At 37.5% G+C, this 23,221-nt stretch overlaps 1 protein-coding gene across 5 annotated transcripts in view; it reads right to left on the reverse strand.

The window, feature by feature from the left end:
- Positions 1-23,221, reverse strand: part of RANBP17 (RAN binding protein 17) — a 329,638-nt gene that overhangs the window by 23,589 nt on the left and 282,828 nt on the right. For all 5 annotated transcript variants that reach the window (XM_027841755.1, XM_027841754.1, XM_027841758.1 and 2 more), the window contains one exon: positions 4,605-4,771. In XM_027841755.1, the coding sequence (XP_027697556.1) occupies positions 4,605-4,771 (167 nt within the window). The remainder of the gene's footprint in view (positions 1-4,604; positions 4,772-23,221) is intronic.

The raw sequence follows: 23,221 nt of genomic DNA on the forward strand, positions 1-23,221 counted from the left end.
CTCTGAATTTGATAATAGTATCACCAGTCAAGCAGAAGGAGCTGATGGGCTATAAGGGGACACTTTCTTGTTTATAGATCACTGGAATGTCTTTATTAACATTAGCTAAACTGGCTAATCATTTTTAAAAAGGAAGAGGTGAGAGAGTAGAAAGGAAGATGGACTCATGAACATATTTCATTTGCCTAAGTGTTTTGCAGTGTGAAAATCCCACTCAGGATCCACGGGCCAAAGTCTCAATATCAGTTAAATGTGCTGGTGCACTTTCTTCTACTTAGTATTATGGAATGGAATCTTAAGTGTGAAAGATGTATCATGTAGTATGTCAAAATGTTGAGCAATATCACTTCAATCTAAACGCAGAAATGAAAAAAGAGCTGCTGATTTCCTTTTTGCTGTAATTCACTTTGGGATGCATGTCATGAAAAGCACTATACAAAAGCAATTTTCATTGATTGACTGATTGAGGAAAAGGGTGAATGTTCTTTCAGCTTAAGTCCTTACTGAAGTATGATCCTTATAGCCTATGACAGCTTTTCACAATCTGTAGTTAAATGCCATCTTAAAAAGGAAAAACCAAACCAAACCAGGAGAATATAATAATTAGAACATATTTGGTTTTTGCTAAGATTAGCTTGTGTTAAATAGATTAAAAAGGAATATGAAACTGAAAAGTATAGGCTGTGATTCCACTATTTGATATTGTTCCCTTTCAGATTATTATAGCAAAAATAACATATTAAATTAGTTGTTAATCAGTAACACCAAAAACTACATATTCCTAAGATAACATATACTCCTCAAATGAAACACATTGCTACAGCAGGTACTCTTCTTTCTAGAGCAATTCATTCATTTAACAGCAATCTCTATTTGGAGGAGAAGTAATATCATTTTATTCTATTCTCTTAATCTCAAAACAGAATTAATCATGGCTGTGAAATACACCTTCAGTTTCACAAAACACTCCCCTTCTATGCTTAATTTAGACAAATTTTTCACTCTGAGGCATAGCTAAATGAAAACCCATTTATGGATTGTAGTTGTACTAATGTGTAATGTTACTGATGAGCAAAAAAAAAAAAACTGACCAGGAAATTCTATCCTCTTAATCAAAAGACCATTAACAGATCAGTGTCTAGTGTCTTGTTACTACCTCTATTTTCTTTGATTTTCATTTTATCCTCTTAATGACATAAAACTACCTTAGGTTTCTTAGGTGGCTGTGTTGCTCTCAGTGATCAAGTAAGGGCAATGCTATTTTGCTCACTGCAAAATCCAATCATAATTACACAGGCTTCTCAAACAGGTCAAATTTTCATGTTATTTGAATTAGTACATGTTGTAAAATAAAGAAGACTCCTTATCTGTAGAATGTCTTTGAACATGTAAGAAGCTAAAGGAATGCATCAATCAGCACAAACAGAAACACATTTCCCAGTGAGAACACTTAAAAATACTTTTCTTGGGATAATAAAGGACTTTCAAATGCCCCTCATGTAGCCCCCACATTGTTTACTATAGAAATTTATACAGATACTTTTTGCATATAAGAACAGACACTCAAATATGCAATTATGCTTCTAGCAAAATAGATTCGAGTTGAAAAAACAGCTCCAACTAGTAAATAATTGCAAGATCATTGCATCAGTTTAGTTTAAAGAGCTGACAAGCCCTCTCTAAACTCAAGGCACAATTAGTCATTAGGGTCTAGTTTTTCAGCACTCTTAAGCAATTTGTAGCCCGTTCCTTTTAATAGGGTTAGGCATTACTTAACCGACACAGATGTCTTGAAAACTGAAACCTCTAGTTATGAAGCAGCAACCTTGTTCATTACTTTCCATGATAGTCAAATCATCTATAAAACCAGTGTTTAATGGGCAACCGATGAATAATCAATGGCTCACTTTTCATCTGAGTGTGAAAATGAGAATAATCTAATACAGTGTCCCCATGGTAAGAGGCTGGGCCTTGGGTTCTGCTGCTATTCAGGGCTGATTTATAACCCAGTGGAAACCTGATGTAAACATATGATCAATGAGTCCCATCACTGCTGATAATAACCCCCAACCGGCCCACTCCCTGGTCTCAGAGTCCATCCCTTTAGGCTATTAGCTCCGTCCAGCTAATCCTTTCCACTACTCCTGCCTGCTGCTTTTACCCTGGCCATTCGTTCAGTCCAGCAGACTCAGAAGTAATTTTATACACAGCAGAGAGCGGGTGGAATTGATTTTTCACTCAGCGTTCAGTTCCCATCTGAATAATTATCAATTTTACTGCCTCATAAAGGGAAGAGTCAAAATTTCAAATCAATTCAAAAGAGCTTCTGAGACGACAGAAACTGTGCAAGAGAATAAAGGTCAAAGTTGTCAGTGACCTGAGGAGATGATGTCAGATATTACCATGCCCAACAGCTGACATCAGAGGCACTCAATATGATATAACCTAGTGCTAATGCAAATCATATTTATGCTGACTACCAGAGACCAGTCATTAATATTTAACATGGTATCTAAAAGCCTACCTTCAAAATAAATAGAATGTATTCCACTGATAATGAAGTTAATAAAGATATATCACTGCTTACTCATATGCTATAAACTGAAGGATTACCAAGTATTATTAACACATAAAAATTGCTTAAACCAGTAAACAAACACATAGCAATCCCAAATCAACACTAAGTCCCAGAAGGAATTTTATTTCCTGGTTTTGCAATAGTATCTTGCAACTGACATTACTTGATCTGACCAATCCAAGTAAATTTGGCTTCTATGATCAGATTCTATTGATTTTTGCTAAAATTTTCTACCAGTTTGAAAGTTGCTGCCAGATCTTATAGGAGGATACTGTGATTACAACATCCGATTACTATCTGGAAATATTCCCTGAAGGACGAGTGACCAACATGTAGGCTACAGTCATGGTATTTCATGAAGGGTTACAGGATGACAATCTTGCTCATGTTATATATTTTTCTTAAGAAAAAAGACAACAAAGGAAGTAACTTGAGACCCTGAAGCCAAGATCCATGTAATTTCCATCAAATATCAGCATCTGTTGGCAGTTGCTAGAAGTATGGGGGAAAAGTTTTCCCTAGTTTGAATATCCTTTGAAATGTTGCTTCACTTGGGATGAAGAGATCCTTATATCTGGAATACTCACCAATTCCAAACTTCTCTGTTAAATTTTTCATAATCAAATGCCAACTCCTCCATGAAGCCTTTCCTGATCTCCCCATGGTGAGGAAGGACACTGCCCTCTTAGATCTTACATGACATTTTATTTGCGTGTGTTTTATGTACTGATCACATATCATTATTTATGTGATATCTTCTTTCTAGACTCTAAAAGACTCTAAAAGAGCTAAAAGAGGGCAGGCAGAACGTTTTATACAAACTTTATACTTCTTCTAATGTCTAGCACAGTGCTTTCTTTGTACACAGTAGGTTTTGAAGAAATGTCTGCTGAACTAAACTGGTGGCTGTTTTAAGCATAACAAAGAAAAAACATGCATTTATTAATCTGCATAGCTCTCTAGTGTCTAGCATACTGCTCTGCACTTAGTAAGTCCTTAGTGAATATTCGACAAACTGAAGCCATTAGCTTTCTGTGCCTCAGTTTTCTCATCTGTAAAATGAGGGTATTAGACTAGACATAGGTGGGAAACCTGCAGCCTTGAGGCTAGATCTGGACTAGATGATATCTTAGGTTCCTCCCACTTCTGTCTACATTTCCCTGGGTGACGCTTTTCTGTTAATTGTTGATTTAGTCCAACATCAGCACCAGCTGACTTGTTTGAAGGCTCATAATTTTACTGTCATGTTAACACTTGTAAATCACAATATCTGATATATGTGACTTAGCAAAATAAAACAATTAAAACTTTTCAGTATACAAGTACAACACTCAAGCATAATTTTCCAAACTTGCAAACACCTTGGAGAGCTATCCTAAAGAAAAGAATGATGGTGTCTACATGGATAAATGTTAGTGCTCTATTTGAAATATTTTTGATATATGTATTCATTTTTCTATCTATTTTTTATGTTATGCTGTGTTACAGTGATTTGTACGAATGGATTTTATACATTGGAGAGAAATAAGAAAATATTACATTTCCTCATGAGCCAAATTAAAATACCTTAAGAAGTATCCTAAAGTGTGAATCTCCAAATGATGTGCTGTATTAAATTAGAGCCCAGCCCATATCAGCTAATGAGAAAACACATTTGAAAACGAATGGGAACTATAATGGCCTAGCATTCACAGGACAAGTTCAAGATAATAATATTGGGAACCTAAGAAGGAAACTGGGGACCAAGGGATCACCAGCTCTACCTTAACTTCTAATATATCTTTGAGAAAGTCATCTTCCTGTTAAGCTTAACGTCTCAGTGGGAGAAGATATTCATGGTAATCACCCTGATATTCCTTGAGGGGAAATGAGGGCAGTGTGTCATCTTACTTTCAGGGGATAATACTTACTGGTTAACAATTCCTTAAGGCTCCACACAAGGTTACTTATTTTAAGAGACATTCAGGAATCTTCCCCTGTTTCTGAAACTTCATCACTTAACCCCAGGGACCAGTGCCTCCTTTACCTGTTGTAAGACATCTGGATTTTGCTGCATGAAATGGAGCAGCCTCTGACCATCCTGGGAAACTTCTCGGCATCGAAGTGATTTCTTGCCTTCTTTAGCTATGTGCTTGAAGAGGTAGGTCACAATGTAATCTAAACTTGTACAACAGCTAGAAGAGACAATTGTATCTGCAAAAATAACAAAAAAGCAACAACAGTTCGGTATTATTTGAAATGTGTGTTCAAAATGACAAATATCCAAGTCCATAATAAGAATGATGATGATGATACCCTTTGCACTGTGCTAGGGCTTTCTGATTTTCTGAGGGATATGACATCATCTCATTTGTCCTCCCAACAAGCCAGAGCATCTGGAAGGTCAAACTTCAAAAACCAAAACCCCTAAAAGTAAAGGGGCTTGATGAATAGCAATCACACAGCTAACTAGTCACTATGGCTAACGATGACTCAGTGCAATTATTTGTCTATTGCACTAATACTGAGCTTATACGTTACAGTATCATACCATGGAGCCACAAGGGCTCCTAAAGCAGTCACTCTTAATTTGGTCCTTTATACCAGTCAATAACTTTCACCTGTCTTCAAACATAATATAGGTTATCACTATCATTTTAATGGAGAAGAAACTGAGGCACCATGAGGTTAAATAAATTTCTAATGACTTACAATAGGTTAGTGAGAGAACAACCACATACACTCCTTGCTCTTGGTTTTCTACTCTTGTAACCACTTCTCTCCATAATAGAACTCTGTCCCGATATTGGGAGTCATTCTGCTCCCTGGAGGGATAGGCCCAGTTTTTCTAGCACTGCCTGCACTCTTTCCCCATCCCAACTTGGACTCTATCCCAGGGATAGGTAAGCTTTTATATGATCTTGCCCAGAATCAGGACACCACGTAATTTTCAAGCCATGATGTCTGCCCTGGCTCTTCCTGGCTCCCCCGTTAGAATGCAAGCTCCTTTAGGGCAGGAACTGTCCTGATTGCTTGTATTTATTTGTACCCTCAGCACTTAGCACAGTGACTAGCCCGCAGTGATGGTTTAATAAATGACTCTCATAATAACTTTGCATTCCCTCCATGTGCAGGGTCATGTCTTACTCTGACTTCTCAGCTTCTCAACTTTTGTCTACTTTTGCCTTTTATGTTTTGGTTCTGCTTTTTATCTGAACTCTTTCTTCCAGCTTCCAGTTCTCACCTCAAAATGTCTCTTTTTTTTGGAGCAAATTTTTAACAAGAAGTTCCATTACCAGAACAATTACCTGAGACATAACTTTGATCCTAATAATAATAGCTCACATTTATAGTATACTTTAAGGCTTACAAAAAATGCTTTCTTCATAGCAATCCTATTAAGTAAGCAGTGTCAATATCATTATCCCCATTTTATAGATGACAAAATAGAAATTTTAAGAGTTTAAATGACTGCCTGTGATCATACAACTTAGACATAACTGAAGCAAGATTTGAACCCAGTTTCATTATTACATGATGCCTCTCCTATACCTTCATTCATACTTTTTTCTTCTTGGTTTACATTTTGATTCTGAAGCTTTAACAGTGGGCATTTTGGGCATATTACAGAGTTTATTAAAAAATTAATTAGCTTATAGTTTATTTCAACTATACAGATGTACACTACCTATTATATATCACCTAAATATCACACAAAGTATCCATGAAAGTTTTCCTACAGTTAGTGTTCACAGTGGTTTGGAATAGGCAAAGGGAACAAGATTTTTCAGAATTCTGAATAGATATCCAAAACCAGAAATGAGGGTCAACCAATCAACTCACATTTAATGAGCTCTCCCATGATACACCACCCACGTATGAGAGAATTGGGTATTACCCTGCTTTTAAGGAGAGGAGCCTTGAACATTATATAATTCGCAGTAATAATGTAGACCAACAGATTAGTCATACTTAGAGGAAGTAACTAAGCTGGGATAGATCCTAAAGGTCATCCAGGCCATGTCTCTCAGTTTACTGAGGCCCAGGAGGATGAAGGGACTTAACTAAGGTCACATAATAAGCAGGAGAGATGGAATTCAAATTCAGTTCTCCTGACTCCAAGCCCAGTTGACATCAGAATAACCAACTTGGGGGACAGGTTGTGACATGAGAATTGCAAATGGGCACACTTAACCCGGAAATACTTTCTGGAGGAAGTAAACCCCAAGTTGTGATTTCAAAAGAATGATACATGTAAGTATGGCAAGCAGAGGCAGAGAGGGAGAGAGAGAGAGAGAGAAAGACAGAGAGAGAGAGAGAGAGAGATTATTCAAGGCAATTGGATAAGTATTTAAAGGAGATACTGAGAAAGTTACATTTGAGCTACAGGATAAAGGAAGTTTAAGTAAGGTCATGAACAGTGGAAAGTCAGGGCCTAAATGTCAAGGATGAAACATGGATGAGAAGCAGTGAGGGTCTAGTGTGCTATGGAACTGGAGGGTTTGAAAGACAAGAGGTCCTAGGAATTAAGATGCAAAGCAACCAGGTCCATTTGAGCACCAGAGGACTCCAATCACATAACAGTGGATCTTATGAATGATCTCAACAGACAGTTGATTTACTTTTAAGTGGCCTAAAGATGCTATGAAGTACATGGCAACTTCCATCTCTTGACCATAAAAAAGAGAGAGACTTGTTGAGCCAAGTAGCTTTCACTTTTCCATCAATTCCCATAGTATCTTCCTTTGAAGTACAATCGGCAATGTGAGTCCAGTAAGTAACTTAACATCTACAAAAGACAGCAAAAAATAGCATGGCTCTGGTTTCCCCTCACCAATGAGCAGCAATACGCTATCAATCATATGAAAATTATAAAGACTTCACATAGAGTTTAGTGATCACATGCCATGCAGGTTGCATTAAGAGGTTCCAATACACTGAGTCAGCTGTGAAAAAGCCATGTAAACACTTTAGACAAGAAGGCTGGAGTGTTTATCCTTGCAATAAAAGCAGAGGAGAGCTTCCATTACAGCTGATTTATAGTTGGGGGCTTCGAAAGGAATAAATATTATTTGAGGTGATATTATAAAATGTGGAATCAGAGGGAATATAGGGCGTTTGGTCAGAACTAGAATGAATAGTGCTGAGAAATAAGTATTTTTGGCCTTTTTCATCGGTGGCTCAAGCTATCACATTAGATTCAAATGTTAACATTCCCAAGCCATAAAGGGAATGCCAAAAAGTCATGAATCTTTATATTCTGCCCAAGTGAATAAGTTAGCTCAGGGGATTTAATTTTCTAAATAAAAGGTTAGGTGCTTTATTTTTATAATTTGGAGAATGACATATAAGTTCTAATAGACAGTCTGCCCTTTCCAACAGCATGCAGTTTGGCAGTTTGTCAGGGAAGCATGCCTTTCCTGGCTGCCATGTACCTCTCCAAGGATAGCATTGTCAATACTGCTCCTCTTTAGCCCCATCACCACGAGTTGGGGACAACTTTCAAAAAATTTACTTCATAGGAATCAGTGCTTTTTCAGTCATGTCTGATTCTTCATGGCCCCCTGTGGGGTTTTCTTGGCAAAGATACTAGAGTGGTTTGCCATTTCCTTCTCCAGCTCATTTTGCAGATGAGGAAACTGAGGCAAACAGGGTTAAATGACTTGTCCAGGGTCACATAGCTAGTAAGTGTCTGAGGCCAGATTTGAACTCAGGAAGATGAGTCTTCCTGACTCTAGGCCCAGCAGTCGATCCACTGTGCCATCTAGCTGCTCTAACTACATAGAAAAGAGTTGCCTAATTGGGATTTAAGAAGGATAACAAGGCTGAGTTCAAATTTGGCTCTGGCTCAAAATCTCTCAATTATCACAGAAAGGAGAGATTTTTGGGATGGAATGGTTTGGGGAGAAAATTGGGGTTTAGGGAAAAGATGTGGGGAAGAAAGACTAGTTAGGATTAAAGATAGATATAGCTTAGTTAAAACTTCCCAGCAGGACAGGATCAATCAGGGACTGATATAAAAAGTAAAGGGTCAATAGTCTATGGTCTATATAAAGATAGAAATAATAGGAGGCATGACTCAATGAACTCAAAAATCACTCTGAGAATCCATTCATTTAAGGAACATTTCCCGAAGGAAACAAGGTTTTATTAAGCACTTACTATATGTCAAACACTATTCTGAGCACTGGAGACACAAATTCAAGGAGCTTATATTTTAATGCGGGAAGACAACAAACAAAAAGGCGATGAAAAGCAGGGGGGAGGGGAGAAGAAGGCACTTGGTGCAGAAACATGATTTTCAATTCCAGCAAGTCAAGAATAGAGTAGGGAGTGGAATGAAGGCAGGCAAGCCTGGGCCCCTCCACAAAATGACAAAGGGGAGAGGGCTGAGCCTTGCCAAGGGATATTCAGTGGTAAGAAGGCTATAGAGGCAGTAGGTAGGATATTTCAGGGGGAGGAGGCCCCAGGTGTTAAGGGAAGTTCCAGGATGAGACTGTAGTAGAGGCATGATTCGAAGTCCAGAAAGTCAGGAACAGGGCTAAGAGGGCATCTATTGTGTGCCCAGTATTGAACTAGGCACCAGCCTAAGAGATGTGAAAAACTATCTCTGTCCCTGAAGACATTACACACCAGATGAAGAGACAAAGGTTTACATGAAATGGACCTATGGCAACTCTAAGATAACATATGAATGAGTATAAAGCAACAGCTATAGCACAGAAGTGATTAGCATGGAGTCAGAGGGGTGACTCTCTGAAGGCTTCATGCAGGTATATTGAGCTGGACATTGAAGAGTTACTGGATTTGGTTGGTAGAGGTAGATTGGAAGAGAGGCCATTTTAAGGAGAGAAAATGCCAGGTGGGGACTATGAAGATGTGAGTGTCAGGGTGGGGGAGCCATGTAGATCTTCTTGGTTGAGACAGAAGTTCTGAGGGACTAGCAAGAGATGAGATAGGAAAGGTGAAGAAGAGTTGCTAGTGGCCTTGAATGCTCTGCTGAACAACTCAGATTTGGCAAAGCAGACCGTGAGAGGCATTGTGGCATAGCAGATAAAGAGCCTGCTTCAAAGCTGGGAAGACCTGGTTCCAGTTCAGCTTCTGACACACACTACTGGTTGTGTGACCCTGGGCAAATCACTTAAACTCACAGTGCTCAAGCAACACTCTAAGACTAAGTTGTAGAATGGTTGCCCATCTGCGTTGGGAGAGGGAGCTTCCTTACACCAATGTAGTCATACGTACAGGAGAAAAAAAGACCACTGGGAATAATTAGAAATTCCTGATAGCAAGGGGCTCTAGGAAGCAGTTGCCATAATCTTGGAATGGGGTAAAGAAGTCCTCAGATGTGGGAATAAAGAGATGCTGTTGTTGTTCGTCCTTCATTTTTGAAGAGGACCAATAACATCACAATGTTGGGGTAAAATGGTGGATGATGGGTGATGTCTTAACTTATACGTGAATTGGATTTAAGTGAGGTAGAGTTGTACAAAGCTGTCAGCCTCACTCTTTCTTCCAGTCATCAAAGCCCAAAAGCAGGACAGAAGTCAAGATGACCAATGATGTCCTGGGATGCAATGGATGACGTTGGTGTCTTTGATGTCAGATTGAGCTCTAAGCATTCCACAATACCCGCTTCAGCCACATTCATGGCCGTTGGAACAAATTGTTCTCATTTGCAGGATGAGATTCCTCTGGGGAAAGTCTTCACATGCTTGGCGTAGACATTCCCCCTAACTCACCAACAGATTGAAGGTCTGTAGGTCACGCTCAATATGGTTTAGCCTAGGTGCCCAGGCAGTCTACCAGGGTGTGGCTGCTGCACATGCTACAGCTTGAATAAAGAGATACACCAAATCCTAGACACAAATCAAGAATCAGTAAGACTTGGTGGTTGAGTTGATGTGGAGAAGAAGAGAGAAAAATGGAAAATAACTCATGTGTGAGACTGGGAGAGCAAAAGGATTAAAAGGGTATTGATGATGATGGGGAGGCTTTAGGGAAGATAATGAATTCAGTTTCCTCAGTTTTGTAAAGTAGCAAGAGCTCTAGAAGAGGTAAAATAGGTTAGAGGGTCAGGGTTAGAGACACACAGGTGTGAATCATGTATTTTGAGGAATAGCTGAAGTCATGGGTAAAAGTATGATCTTTCTGAAGCAGCTAGTAAAGATGAAGGACAGCACAGGCATAAAAGCTGAAAATCAAGCAAAGGAAACAAAGAAGCATAGGAGAACCATGAAAACTAACATCACAAAAGCTCAACTGGGCAGTTTCTGACACAACTGGAGCAGCCCAAGCAAATAAGGGGGTAACAGCTTTACCACAAGCCCTTTCAGTTCACAAAGCATTTTATATACATTTTCTCATTGGCTTGTTAGAACTCTGTGAGCAACACAATAAAGTTATTGTCATCTTTATTTTACAGATAAGAAAACAGAAGCCCAGAGGGATTAACTCCAGACACAGCTAGTACCTGTCAGAGTCAGAACTTGAAATAAGGTCTCATGAGCCAGCCCAGTGGTTTTCCCACTGGACCAAGCAAACTCTGAGACACAGTTTATGTAATAGTGAAGAAGATTCTGTTTTCTCTTTGCTCAGCAATTTATTTCTGTGCATTGTCCCTAATTTTCTCCCCTTTACTCTTTAGTCAACATCTACTGACCATGGACTATGTGTAACACACTGTACTAAGTGTACCTGAGGGGAAAGAGGATTCTCTCCTTCCACCATCAGAGATTCCCAAAGTGGGACATACCGCCCTCTGGGGGTGCTGGAATGATGGAGGGGCGGTAGTAACCTTTGGTGCAACTGGAGAGCATTGAATAAAAATAAGGGGGCAGTGAAAACATAAGGAAAGAAGAGAAGATAAGAAAATTTTGAAAAACCATTCATATGTGTTTCATCTGTTGTGTAACAGAGTTAAAGTCATAGTGATTACATAATTTTCCAAATAAACACACAAAATGCAAGTTATAACCTATCAGTGATCAAGTCCACCGACAGGTCTTCACAAGCAAGTGTTGGCAGATGAGCATGCATCAGCAGGAATAAATATGTGTAATGACTTGTTTACAATATGATACTATACAATACATGACACAATATTGTGTCAACAAAATTCCAATGCAGGAAAACCCCACAAATTTACAATTAATTATTAAATTTAAGATGCATCATTTAAAAAAATACATTTTTTTGAAATGATGCAAATTTCAAGAAACAAAAACAAAACAAAACATTAAAGGGTTAAAGAAAGTAGATTTCCGGGGGGGGGCACTAAGTGAATTTTTTTTGAAAATGGGGGTGGTAGGCCAAATAAGTTTGGGAACCTTTGCACTAAATGGAAAGATATAGTCTTGTCTGCCCTCACTTTCCCCCATTCTTTCCTTTTTCTACACTGTAATTTTCCTGAAGTTAATAAAATCAAATTTCATCTTTAATCAAATATCAGGACAATGATCCACTAAAATGTTAATGAATGATGGTCAATTACAAGACTACTGAATTTTTTTATACCACATTGAACATACCAGACTAGTTATTTTCCTATCGTTGACTCAATTATTTCCCCAACCCCCCCCACAATTCTTTCCACTGAGAATATACTCCTAATCCTATAAAATCTAAATAGGTTTGTGACTTAACAATATCTACAAGTATAATTCATAACCACCCAAAAAGACTACTGGTATTGACCTTCCTACATACTCAACTATTGTCTCTAAGACACATGGCTAAGGCAGCTGATGGCACAGTGGATAGAGAGAAGAAAATGGGTCAGGAAGACCTGAGTTCAAATTTGGTTAGTAGCTGGATATGTCCCTTAGCCTGTTTGTCTCAGTTTCCTCATTGGTAAAAGGGGATAATAATAGCACCTACCCCCCAGGGCTGTTGTGAGGATCAAATGAGATAATGTCTGTAAACTACCTAGCACAGTGACATAGTAAGTGTCATAGAGATGCTAGCTATTCTTCTTCTTACTAGGTAAAATGAACAATCCGCATGCTGGTGCTTTTCATCTTTAGTAAATATGACGTCCTATCAATTTGCGTAATAATTTCCTAAATAGTAGCATGAAGAAAAAAAGAGCAGGTAAAAGCCATTAAAACTAAGATTCTATATAAGGAAATTATTTCCATGGCCAGGAAGACAACACGTACCAGTCATCTGTGATATGGTTACACAGCATCACTCAAACAGATGTTCGGTCTCTGAGGTAAGGGACTATAGCGCCTTATGTTAGTGCCCTTCCTCCCCATCTCGTATGTTTAACTCTGAACATATTTACTGTATATGTACCTGCATAACATGTTTTCTCCTCCCAATAGAATATAAACTCCTTGAGAATAGAGATTATTTCATTTTTTTGTCTGTATCTCCTGCACTTAGCACAGGACTCTGTACATAGTAGGCACCTAATAAATACCTACTGATTGATTCATAGTGCTACTCATACAATAACTTGTTAATAAATGCTTAAATTTAATTCTTTGTAGCCTTGCTGCAAATACCCTTCTCAGTAAGTATAGTAAATACCCTCAGAAGTAAATACCCTTCTCAGTCCTAAAATGGTCGTATTCTATAATAAATGTACTGGTGGGCAGTTTTCACTGTCTATGGAAAGGGACAGGAGGCTATCCAAAGCTCTCTTGTTCCATCATCCAGATGCAATTATATTTCTACTTAGAACCTTAAATATCACAACCATATGCACCTAAAAATGAATTTGACCTCCCAAACCACCCACACAAACCAAAGAGACAAAGATCTCAGGACTTAGAGAAGGCATGGTGTGTGTGCTTTGTGTCTTGCTCTTTTTCAGTCTTTAGGGCTCAGCAGAATGATTTCATTCAAAATTTATTGAGCATCTACTATGAGTGTAGTAAAGTACTCAGAGGATGTGGGACTCAGACGATAATAATGGTGACAATAGAATTTACATAATATGTTAATGTTTGCAAAGTATTTCGTTGTTCAGTCATTTCAGTCATGTTAGACTCTTCATGACTCCTCTTGGGGTTTTCTTGGCAAAGATACAGGAGTGGCTTACCATTTCCTTCTCCAGCTCATTTTACAGATGAGGAAACTGAGTCAAACAGGGTTAAGTGACTTTCCCAGGGTCACTCAGCTGGTAAGTGTCTGAGGCTGGATTTGAAGTCAGGTCTTCCTGACCCCAGACCCAGCACTCCATCTACTGTGCCACCTAGCTGCCCATGTGCCCCATTAGTACTGACATAATGCCAAGAAATGTAGCACAAGGTTCTAGGACATTGGATAATCTCCCATGAGAAGGAATAGATAGGCTGTCATCTGCATCACTGGAGGGAGTTGCCCACATTGAGGAGATCACAGATTCATCCAAGTATCAAAATTAGAAAAAACAACAATTAGAGTTATTCAAAAGAGGGGTGGTCTATTCTGGAGGCAAAGAACCTCTTAAATGTCTTTTCTTAAAGAATTCACTTCAAGAAGAGGCTGGCTGACTGCTTCTTGGGGATGATGGTGAGGGAGATCTTGTTCGGAGATAAATTGGAGAAAATGGTCTCTGAGGCCTCTTCCAACTCAGAGATTCTGAAATTCTGTGATTACTGGTTCCCTTCTTTACAGATGAGAACTGAGGTCCAAAGAAGCTGTGCCATAAGCTCATAAAATAGCGTTGTTATGAGGATTGAACGAAATACTGGATGTAAAACATATAAATGGAAGGTAATGGTAGTGGTAATTTTTCTCCGAATTCATTTCATGGCTTACAGTGGGCAAAACTTTGATCAAATAAATAGAGCACAAAGGACTTTACATAAATTGTATTGTTTGAGCCTCAAACAAATGTAGGTACTATAGGTATTATTCTCTCCATTTTGCAGTTAAGGGAACTGAGGATTAGCCGTGATCTGCCCAGAGAACCAGCCAAGTAAGTGTCAGGGGCCATTCTGGCATAGGACCCAAGCATCCCTAACTCCTGGCCCTACGCTTTTTCCACTTTTTCCCCACACTGATTCCCAAGCAGAAGGAAATCTAGGCAACATAAAAGCAAAAAAAGAAATTAATAAAAATCTGTTAAACAAACAAAAAAGAAAAGCTAGTAACAATAACACCTTATATATGTAGAACATTTAAGCATTTTTACACATCACTTTCACATAGATTACTGATATTGACCCTAATGCCCCTGAAAGGTAAGCAGGAAAGAAAATGTTATCATTCCCATTTTACAGATAAAACAGAGGTTCAGAGAGTGTGAGTGACTTGATGAGGGTCACACAGCAAGGAATGAAAGAACTAGGACTTGAAGCGCAGGTCTTCCTGATGCCAGGACCAGTGTTCTTTGTATACACTGTGCTGCCTCAAATAGACAAAGGAATACTGGTTTTATATACAAGCTAGCACATAAAGCAGAAGATGACGTAGTGAAGCAAGAGCTGTAACTAAGGTCAGCAAGACCTTGGTTCAAGTTCTTCCTCTGACATGTTCTGACTGTGTTACCTTGGGCAAGTCACAACTAAGACTAAAAGCTAATGACTCGCATTGATAGAGGGATGAAATCACAGTTTTTGATGCCCCAAAAGTGACACAACTAGGAATGCAGAAGTGGGAGACGGCTTTTTGCCCGGGCAATTAGGAAATACTCTTGCAGGTGGCAATATCTGAGCTGGATCTTGATCATATCATAGGATATGAGTGGCTCAAGATGAGATTGGACATTCTATCCACTTGGAGAGAACAGCATGAACAAAGGTGCAAAAGGAGCAAGGTGTGTTTAAAGATACACTAGCAATGCAGTTTGGCTGGGAAAAAAAGGATACCCAAAACAACTCTGAGGTACCATATCACACCTATCAGATTGGCTAACATGACAAAACAGGAAAATGATAAATGTTGGGGAAGGTGTGGGAAAACTGGAACACTAATGCATTGTTGGTGGAGTTGTGAACTGATCCAACCATTTTGGAGAACAATTTGGAACTATGCCCAAAGGGCTACAAAATCATGTCTACCCTTTGACCCAGTAATGGCACTTTTAGGGCTGTATCCCAAAGAGATCATACAAAGGGGAAAAGGACCCACATGTACAAAAATATTTATAACAGCTCTTTTTGTGGTGGCAAAGAATTGGAAATTGAGGGGATTCCCATCAATTGGGGAATGGCTGAACAAGTTGTGGTACATTAATATAATGGAATACTATTGTGTAATAAGAAATGATGAGCAAGTGGACTTCAAAAAAACCTGGAAAGACTTGGGTGGACTGATGCTGAGTGAAGTGAGCAGAATCAGGTGAATGTTGTACATAGTAACAGCCACGTTGTGTCATGACTAATGTTGATAGACTTAGCCCTTCTCAGCAATGCAAGGATCTAAGACATTCCCAAAAGTCTCATGATGGAAAATGCTATCCACATCCAAAGAAAGAACTATGGAGTTTGAATGCAGATTGAAGCATACTATTTGCTTTTTTTTTTTCTTCTGTTTTGTTTTGTTTCTTCTTTCTGGTGGTTCCTCCTATGGGTTCTAATCCTTCCTTACAAAATGACTAATGTGAAAATATGTTTAATAGGAATGTATATGTAGAGCCTATATCAGATTGCATGCCAATCCCTCTTGGAGAGGGAGGAGGAGAGGGAGGTGGAGAAACATTTAAAACTCAAAAGCTTATGAAAGTGATTGTTGAAAACTATAAACAAATTAATAAAAAAAAAGAAGGAAAAAGAAAAGGATACCACTGAGGGAATAATAGGCTCTAAGGCATAGACTGGAGCTAGAATGTGGTGGGCCCTGAACGCCAGGCTATGGACTTATTGCTTCACTGGGTAGGCAGTGGGGAGCCTTTGCAAGGTAGGGTTTTTTGGTACTTAATAATATTTTATTTTCTTCCCAATTACATGTAAAGGTAGTTTTTAATATTCATTTTTTTAAGATTTTGAGTTCCAAATTTTTCTCTCTCCCTCCCTCCCCTCCCCACTCAAGACAAGCAATATAGGTTATATATGTACAGTTATATTAAACATATTTCCACATTAGTCATGTTGTGAAAAAAGAATCAGAACAAAAGGGGGAAACCATGAGAAAGAAAAAACAAACAAACAACAAAAAAAGTGAAAATAGTTTGCTTCAATCTGCATTCAGATTCCACAGTTTTTTCTCTGGATTGGATAACATTTTCTATCATGAGTCTTTTGGAATTGTCTTGGACCACTGTACTGCTGAAAAGAGCTAAGTCTATCAAAATTGGTCATCACACAATGTTGTTGTTACTGTGTATAATGTTCTCTGATTCTGCTCACTTCACTCAGCATCAGTTCATGTAAGTCTTTCCAGGTTTTTCTGAAATCTGCCTGCTTATCATTTTTTTTTTTTCTTTTGGTGAGGCAATTGGGGCTAAGTGACTTGCCCCAGGGTCACACAGCTAGTAAGTGTCATGTGTCTGAGGCCGCATTTGAACTCAGGTCCTCCTGATTCCAAGGCCAGAGCTCTATCCACTGCACCACGTAGCTGCCCCCCTCATCATTTCTTATAGAACAATAGTAATCCATTACAGTCATATGCCATAACTTGTTCAGTCATTCCCCAAATGATGGGCAACCCCACCATTTCTAATTCTTTGCTACCACAAAAAAGCTGCAATAAATATTTTTATACATGTGGGTTCTTTTCCCTTTTTTAAAAATTATCTTTTTGGGATATAGACCTAGTAATGGTTTTGCTGGATCAAAGGGTATGCACAGTTTTATAGCCCTTTGGGCATTGTTCCAAATTGCTCTCTAGAATGTTGAATCAGTTCACAACTCTACCAACAATGCATTAGTGTTCCAATTTTCGCACATCTTCTCCAACATTTATCAATTTTCTTTTCTGTCATATTAGCCAATCTGATAGGTATAAGGTGGTAGCTAAGAATTGTTTTAATTTGCATTTCTCTAATTGACAGTGATTTAGAGCATTTGTTTGGCTTTAATTTCTTCATCTGAAAACTGCCTGTTCATATCTTTTGACCATTTATCATTTGGGGAATGGCTTGTATTCTTATAAATTTGACTCAGTTCTCTATATATTTGAGAAGTGAGGCCTTTATCAGAAACACTGGCTGTAAAAATTGTTTCCCAGCTTTTTGCTTTCCTTTTAATCTTGGCTGCATTGGTTTAGTTTGTGCAAAACCTTTTAAATTTAATGTAATCAAAATTATCCATTTTGTATTTCATAATGTTCTTTCTCTCTTGTTTGGTTATAAATTCTTCCCTTCTCCATAGATCTGACAGGTAAACTATTCCTTGTTCTCTTAGTTTGCTTATGGTATCACCCTTTATGTCTAAATCACGTACCCATTTCAAACTTCTCTTGGTACAGGGTGTGAAATGTTGGCTTATGCCTGGTTTCTGCCATACTATTTTCTAGTTTTTCCCAGTAGTTTTTATCAAATAATGAGTTTGGTTTTTGTTTTTTTTTTTTGGTTAGGCAATGGGGTTAAGTGACTTGCCTAGGGTCACACAGCTTGTAAGTGTTATGTGTCTGAAGTCGGATTTGAACTCAGGTCCTCCTGAATCTAGGGCTGGTGCTCTACCCACTATGCCATCTAGCTGCCCCTCAAACAATGAGTTCTTATGCCAGAAGCTGGAGTCTTTGAGTTTATCAAACAGTAGATTACTATAGTCATTGACTACTGTGTCTTATGTACCTAACCTATTTGACTGATCCATCTCTCTATTTCTTAACCAGTTACCAAGTAGTTTTGATGATTGCTGCTTTACAATACAGTTTTAGATCTGGTAAGGCTAGGTCATCTTCCCTTGCATTTCTTTTCATTAATCCACTTGATATTGGGGACCTTTTTTTCTTCCAGATGAATTTTGTTATTATTTTTCCTAGCTCTATAAAATAATTTTTCAGTAGTTTGATTGGTATGGCACTTAATAAGTAAACTAATTTAGGTAGAATTATCATTCTTATTATATTAGCTCGGCCTACCCATAAGCAATTGATATTTTTCTAATTGTTTAGATCTGACTTTATTTGTGTGAAAAGCGTTTTGTAATTGTGTTTATATAGTTCCTGAGTTTGTCTTGGCAAGTAGACTCCCAAATATTTTACACTGTCTACAGTTATTTTAAATGGAATTTTTCTTTCTATCTCTTGCTGCTGGGCTTTGTCGGTAATACATAGAAATGCTGATGATTTGTGTGGATTTATTTTATATCCTGCAACTTTGCTAAAGCTGTTAATTGTTTCAAGTGGTTTTTTAGTTGATTCTCTAACTATACCATCATATCATCTACAAAGAGTGATAGTTTTGTTTTCTCATTGCCTATTCTAATTCCTTCAATTTCTTTTTATTCTCTTATTGCTAAAGCTAACACTTCTAGTACAATACTGAATAATAGTGGTGATAATGGGCAACCTTGTTTCACCCCTGATATTATTGGGAATATTTCTAGCTCATTGCCATTACATATAATGCTTGCTGATAGTTTTAGATAGATATTGCTTATCATTTTAAGGAAAACTCCATTTATTCCTATGCTCGCTAGTGTTTTTTAATAGGAATAGGTGCTGTATTTTGTCAAAAGCTTTTTCTGCATCTATTGAGATAATCACATAATTTCTGTTAGTTTGGTTATTGATATGGTCAATTATGCTGATAGTTTTCCTAATATTGAACCAGCTCTGCATTCCTGGTATATAAACCCCAAGTGTATTATCCTGGTGACAAATTGCTTTAATCTCTTTGCTAATATTTTGTTTAAAATTTTTGTATCAATATTCATTAGGGAAATTGGTCTATAATCTTCCTTCTGTTTTGGCTCTTCCTGGTTTAGGTATCACCACCATATTTGTGTCATAAAAGGAATTTGGTAGGACTTCTTCTTCTCCTATTTTCCCAAATAGTTTATATAGTATTGGAATTGTTCTTTAAATGTTTGATAGAATTCACTTGCAAATCCATTTGGTCCTGGGGATTTTTTCTTAGGGAATTCAATGATGTTCCATTTCTTTTTCTAAAATGGGGCTATTTAAGTACTTTATTTGCTCTTCTGTTAATCTGGGCAATTTATATTTTTGTAAATATCTACACATTTCACTTAGATTGTCAGATTTATCGGCATATAGTTGGGCAAAATAGCTCCTAATTATTGCTTTAATTTCCTCTTCATTGGTGATGAATTCACCCTTTTCATTTTTGATGCTGTTAATTTGGTTTTCTCCTTTGTTTATTTTAATCAAATTAACAAAAGGTTTATCTATGTTTATTGTTTTTTTCATAAAACTAACTCTTAGTTTTATTTATTAGTTCAATAGTTTACTTACTTTCAATTTTATTAATCTTTCCTTTGATTTTCAGAATTTCTAATTTGATATTTAATTGGGGATTTTTAATCTGTTCTTTTTCTAGCTTTTTTAGTTGCAGGCCCATATAATGCTGATCTCCTCTTTGTCTATTCTATTTATGTAAGTATTTAGAGATACAAAATTACCCCTAAGAACTGCTTTGGCTGTATCCCATAAGTTTTAGTATGTTGTCTCATTATTATTGTTCTCTTTGATGAAGGCATTGACTTTTTTCTATGATTTGTTGTTTGCCCCACTCATTCTTCAGGATTAGATTATTTAGTTTCTAATTAATTTCTATTCTATCTTTCCATGGTTCTTTATTACATATAATTTTTATTGCATCATCATCTGAAAAGGATGCATTTAATATTTCTGCCTTTCTGCATTTGATTGTAAGGCTTTTATGCCCCAATACATGGTCAATTTTTGTGTAGATGGCACTGAGAAAAACATATATTCCTTTCTATCCCCATTCAATTTTCTCCAGAGGTCTATCATATCTAACTTCTCTAAAATTCTATTAACCTCTTTAACTTCTTTCTTGTTTATTTTGTGGTTAGATTTATTTAGTTAGGAGAGAGGGAGGTTGAGGGTCCCCACTAGTATAGTTTTGTTGTCTATTTATTTCTATAACTCACTTAACTTCTCTAAGAATTTGGATGCTATACCACTTGGTGTATATATGCTTAGTATTGGCCTTTGCAAGTTTTAAAACAAGGGAGTGACATAATGAAAATGTTACACAATTGGGAATTATGCCAAAAAGTGACTAAAACGTTCATACCCTTCATCCAGAGATCACATTGTTTGGTATATACCTCAAGAAAGTCAAAGAGAGAAATTATGTGGAAATACGGAATCATAGCAATACTTTTTTTTTTTTTGGTGGTAGCAAAGAACTGGAAACAAAGTATATGCCAATAGAGTGGGGAATGTAATATAATGTAATGGGATATTACTGTGTTGAAAGAAATATAGAATATGAAGAAAGAATCATGGGAGGACCCAGATTAACTGATAAGGAATCAATTTAACAGACCCAGAAAGACAATATACACAATGATGACATCAACGTAAATCAAGCAAAAAAAAATGAACTGAATACTTCGTAATTATAATGACCAAGCTGGAACCTAGAGGTTATTTAGGAAAATAACCCCCCTTCCCTTCTTTGCAGAAGTCAGGGTGTAGGGGAGACTATAGATGTGAAACACAGTCAGACATGGGTGATGTGATGAGCTAGTTTTGCTGAACTAATTATTTCCCTCTTTTAAAAATATTTTGTTAAAAGAGATTGGTAGGTGAAGGCAGAAGAAGATATTTGGAAGTGAAAGTACTGTGAAAAAAATGTATCAATAAAATATGAAACTGATAATTTAGGAAGACTGATTTAGCTTTGATGTGGAGGATGAATTGGAGGAAAACAAGAGTTAGCAAACTCATTAGAAAAAAATTTTCACCTCGAAAAAAGAATCATTCAATTGAAGAATGTTGGAGCTACTACGTGACAGAACAGGTCTTAAGTACCTTGCTCTTATGGATTTGGAGTTAGAGTACCTGGGTTTGAATCCCTTTTCTGCCACCAAATCAAATGTATTAACTTGGATAAATCATATAACCTTGCAGAGCCTCTGTCACCTTATTTGTTAAATAAATGGGTAGGACTAGATGTCTGAAAATCCCACAGTCCTATGTCTCATAGGGCATATAATAATGGAATTTGATCTATATAAGATAGTTTAATGAACCAGTGAGATTAGCCAACCAGTTTTAAAAAGGAATCAGAACTAGAGACAACTAAATTAATTGAGGTCAGTTTGGGAATGGTGGTAGGATCTGTTAGGCTTGTTGACAATACCAGGTTCTCTTGGGACTTCCCAGAATACATCTCGTGTGCTCCCAACTCTTAACAGTGATGTCTTGTATCGATATCGCACCTAGGCCAATTTAATGATTCTTTTTGAAAAGTTTCTCCTCCCTTGGTTTCTACATTGATCTTCTTGCTCTCTTTCTGACTGTCTAACCACCCCTTCTGAGTCTTCTTTGCTGGATCATCATTCATGACCTGTCTTCTATCCATGGGTGTACTCCAAGTCTCTACATTGTGCCCTCTTCTCTTCTTTCTACCCACTCACTCTTAGTGGTCTGCTCAGCTCTCATTCAATTTTCATCTCTCTGCAGACAACTTCCATATCTATATACACACATTCCTAATTTCTCTCTACTTCTGCACCACCAACTACTTGTTGCATACCTTCAAAGAATGTTATATAGGTATTTGAAACTCAGTATGCTAAAAAAAGCTTATCATCTTGTCCTTTAAACTTGCCCCTCCTCAAAATGTCCTTGTTTTTCTTAAGAGTACAGCCATCTAGTAACTCAAGTCTGCAACCATAGTCATTCCTGTCTCTCCTTTCTTCATTCTAATCAGTACAAAGTCTTGATAAACTATGTCTACAGCATATCTCATATCCATTCTCTTCTTTTAATTTACACACAGACCCTCATCGCATCTCACTTGGAATACTGAAAACAAAACAAAAACAAAAACTATACTCACAGCTTCTGGTCTCTCCCTTCTCCAATATGTTTTGCACACAATTACTAAAATAATTGTCCTAAAGCACATATCTGACCTTGTCACTCACCTGTTTCAGAAGCTTCTGTGCCTCTTGGATTGAATAAAAATTCCTCAGTTTTGCATTTAACATACTTCACAGTCCAGTGCCAACCTACATTTCTAGGCTTATTTCATGTTTCCCCTTCATGTACTGTGCCCCAGCCAAATGGTTTATTTACTGTTTCCTAAATTTGACCTTCCATATCCTGTCTATGTGTCTTTGCTCATGCTGTCCATCATACTTAGAGCATACTCCGTCCATACCTCTGCCTTTGAGGTGCTCTCAATTTCTTCAAGGATCACTTTAAGTGCCACCTTCTAGTTAGGGGGAGTCTTTCCTTATCCTCTACTTATTAGTGTTCACACTTTCCTCAATTTATATACAAACATACATACATATGTGTATATATATATATGTATATATATGCTCACATACAATATATATGTGTATATATATACGCAAACATACATACGTACATACATATATACACAGACACAATATATATACTTTCCTATTTATACATTGTATCACCCGAGTTGAATATAAGCTTCCTGAGAGTATGAACTTTTGTCTTTATATTTCCAATGTCTATCATATATGTTGCACATAATAAGTGATTAATAAATGCTTGTTGGATTGGATTTCTCCTCCTTGCCGCCCCCATTCTCTTAACACACACACACACACACACACACACACACACACACACACACACACACAC

Source organism: Vombatus ursinus, unplaced genomic scaffold, assembly GCF_900497805.2.
Source record: "Vombatus ursinus unplaced genomic scaffold, bare-nosed wombat genome assembly UNPS02014863.1, whole genome shotgun sequence".
Classification (NCBI taxonomy): domain Eukaryota; kingdom Metazoa; phylum Chordata; class Mammalia; order Diprotodontia; family Vombatidae; genus Vombatus; species Vombatus ursinus.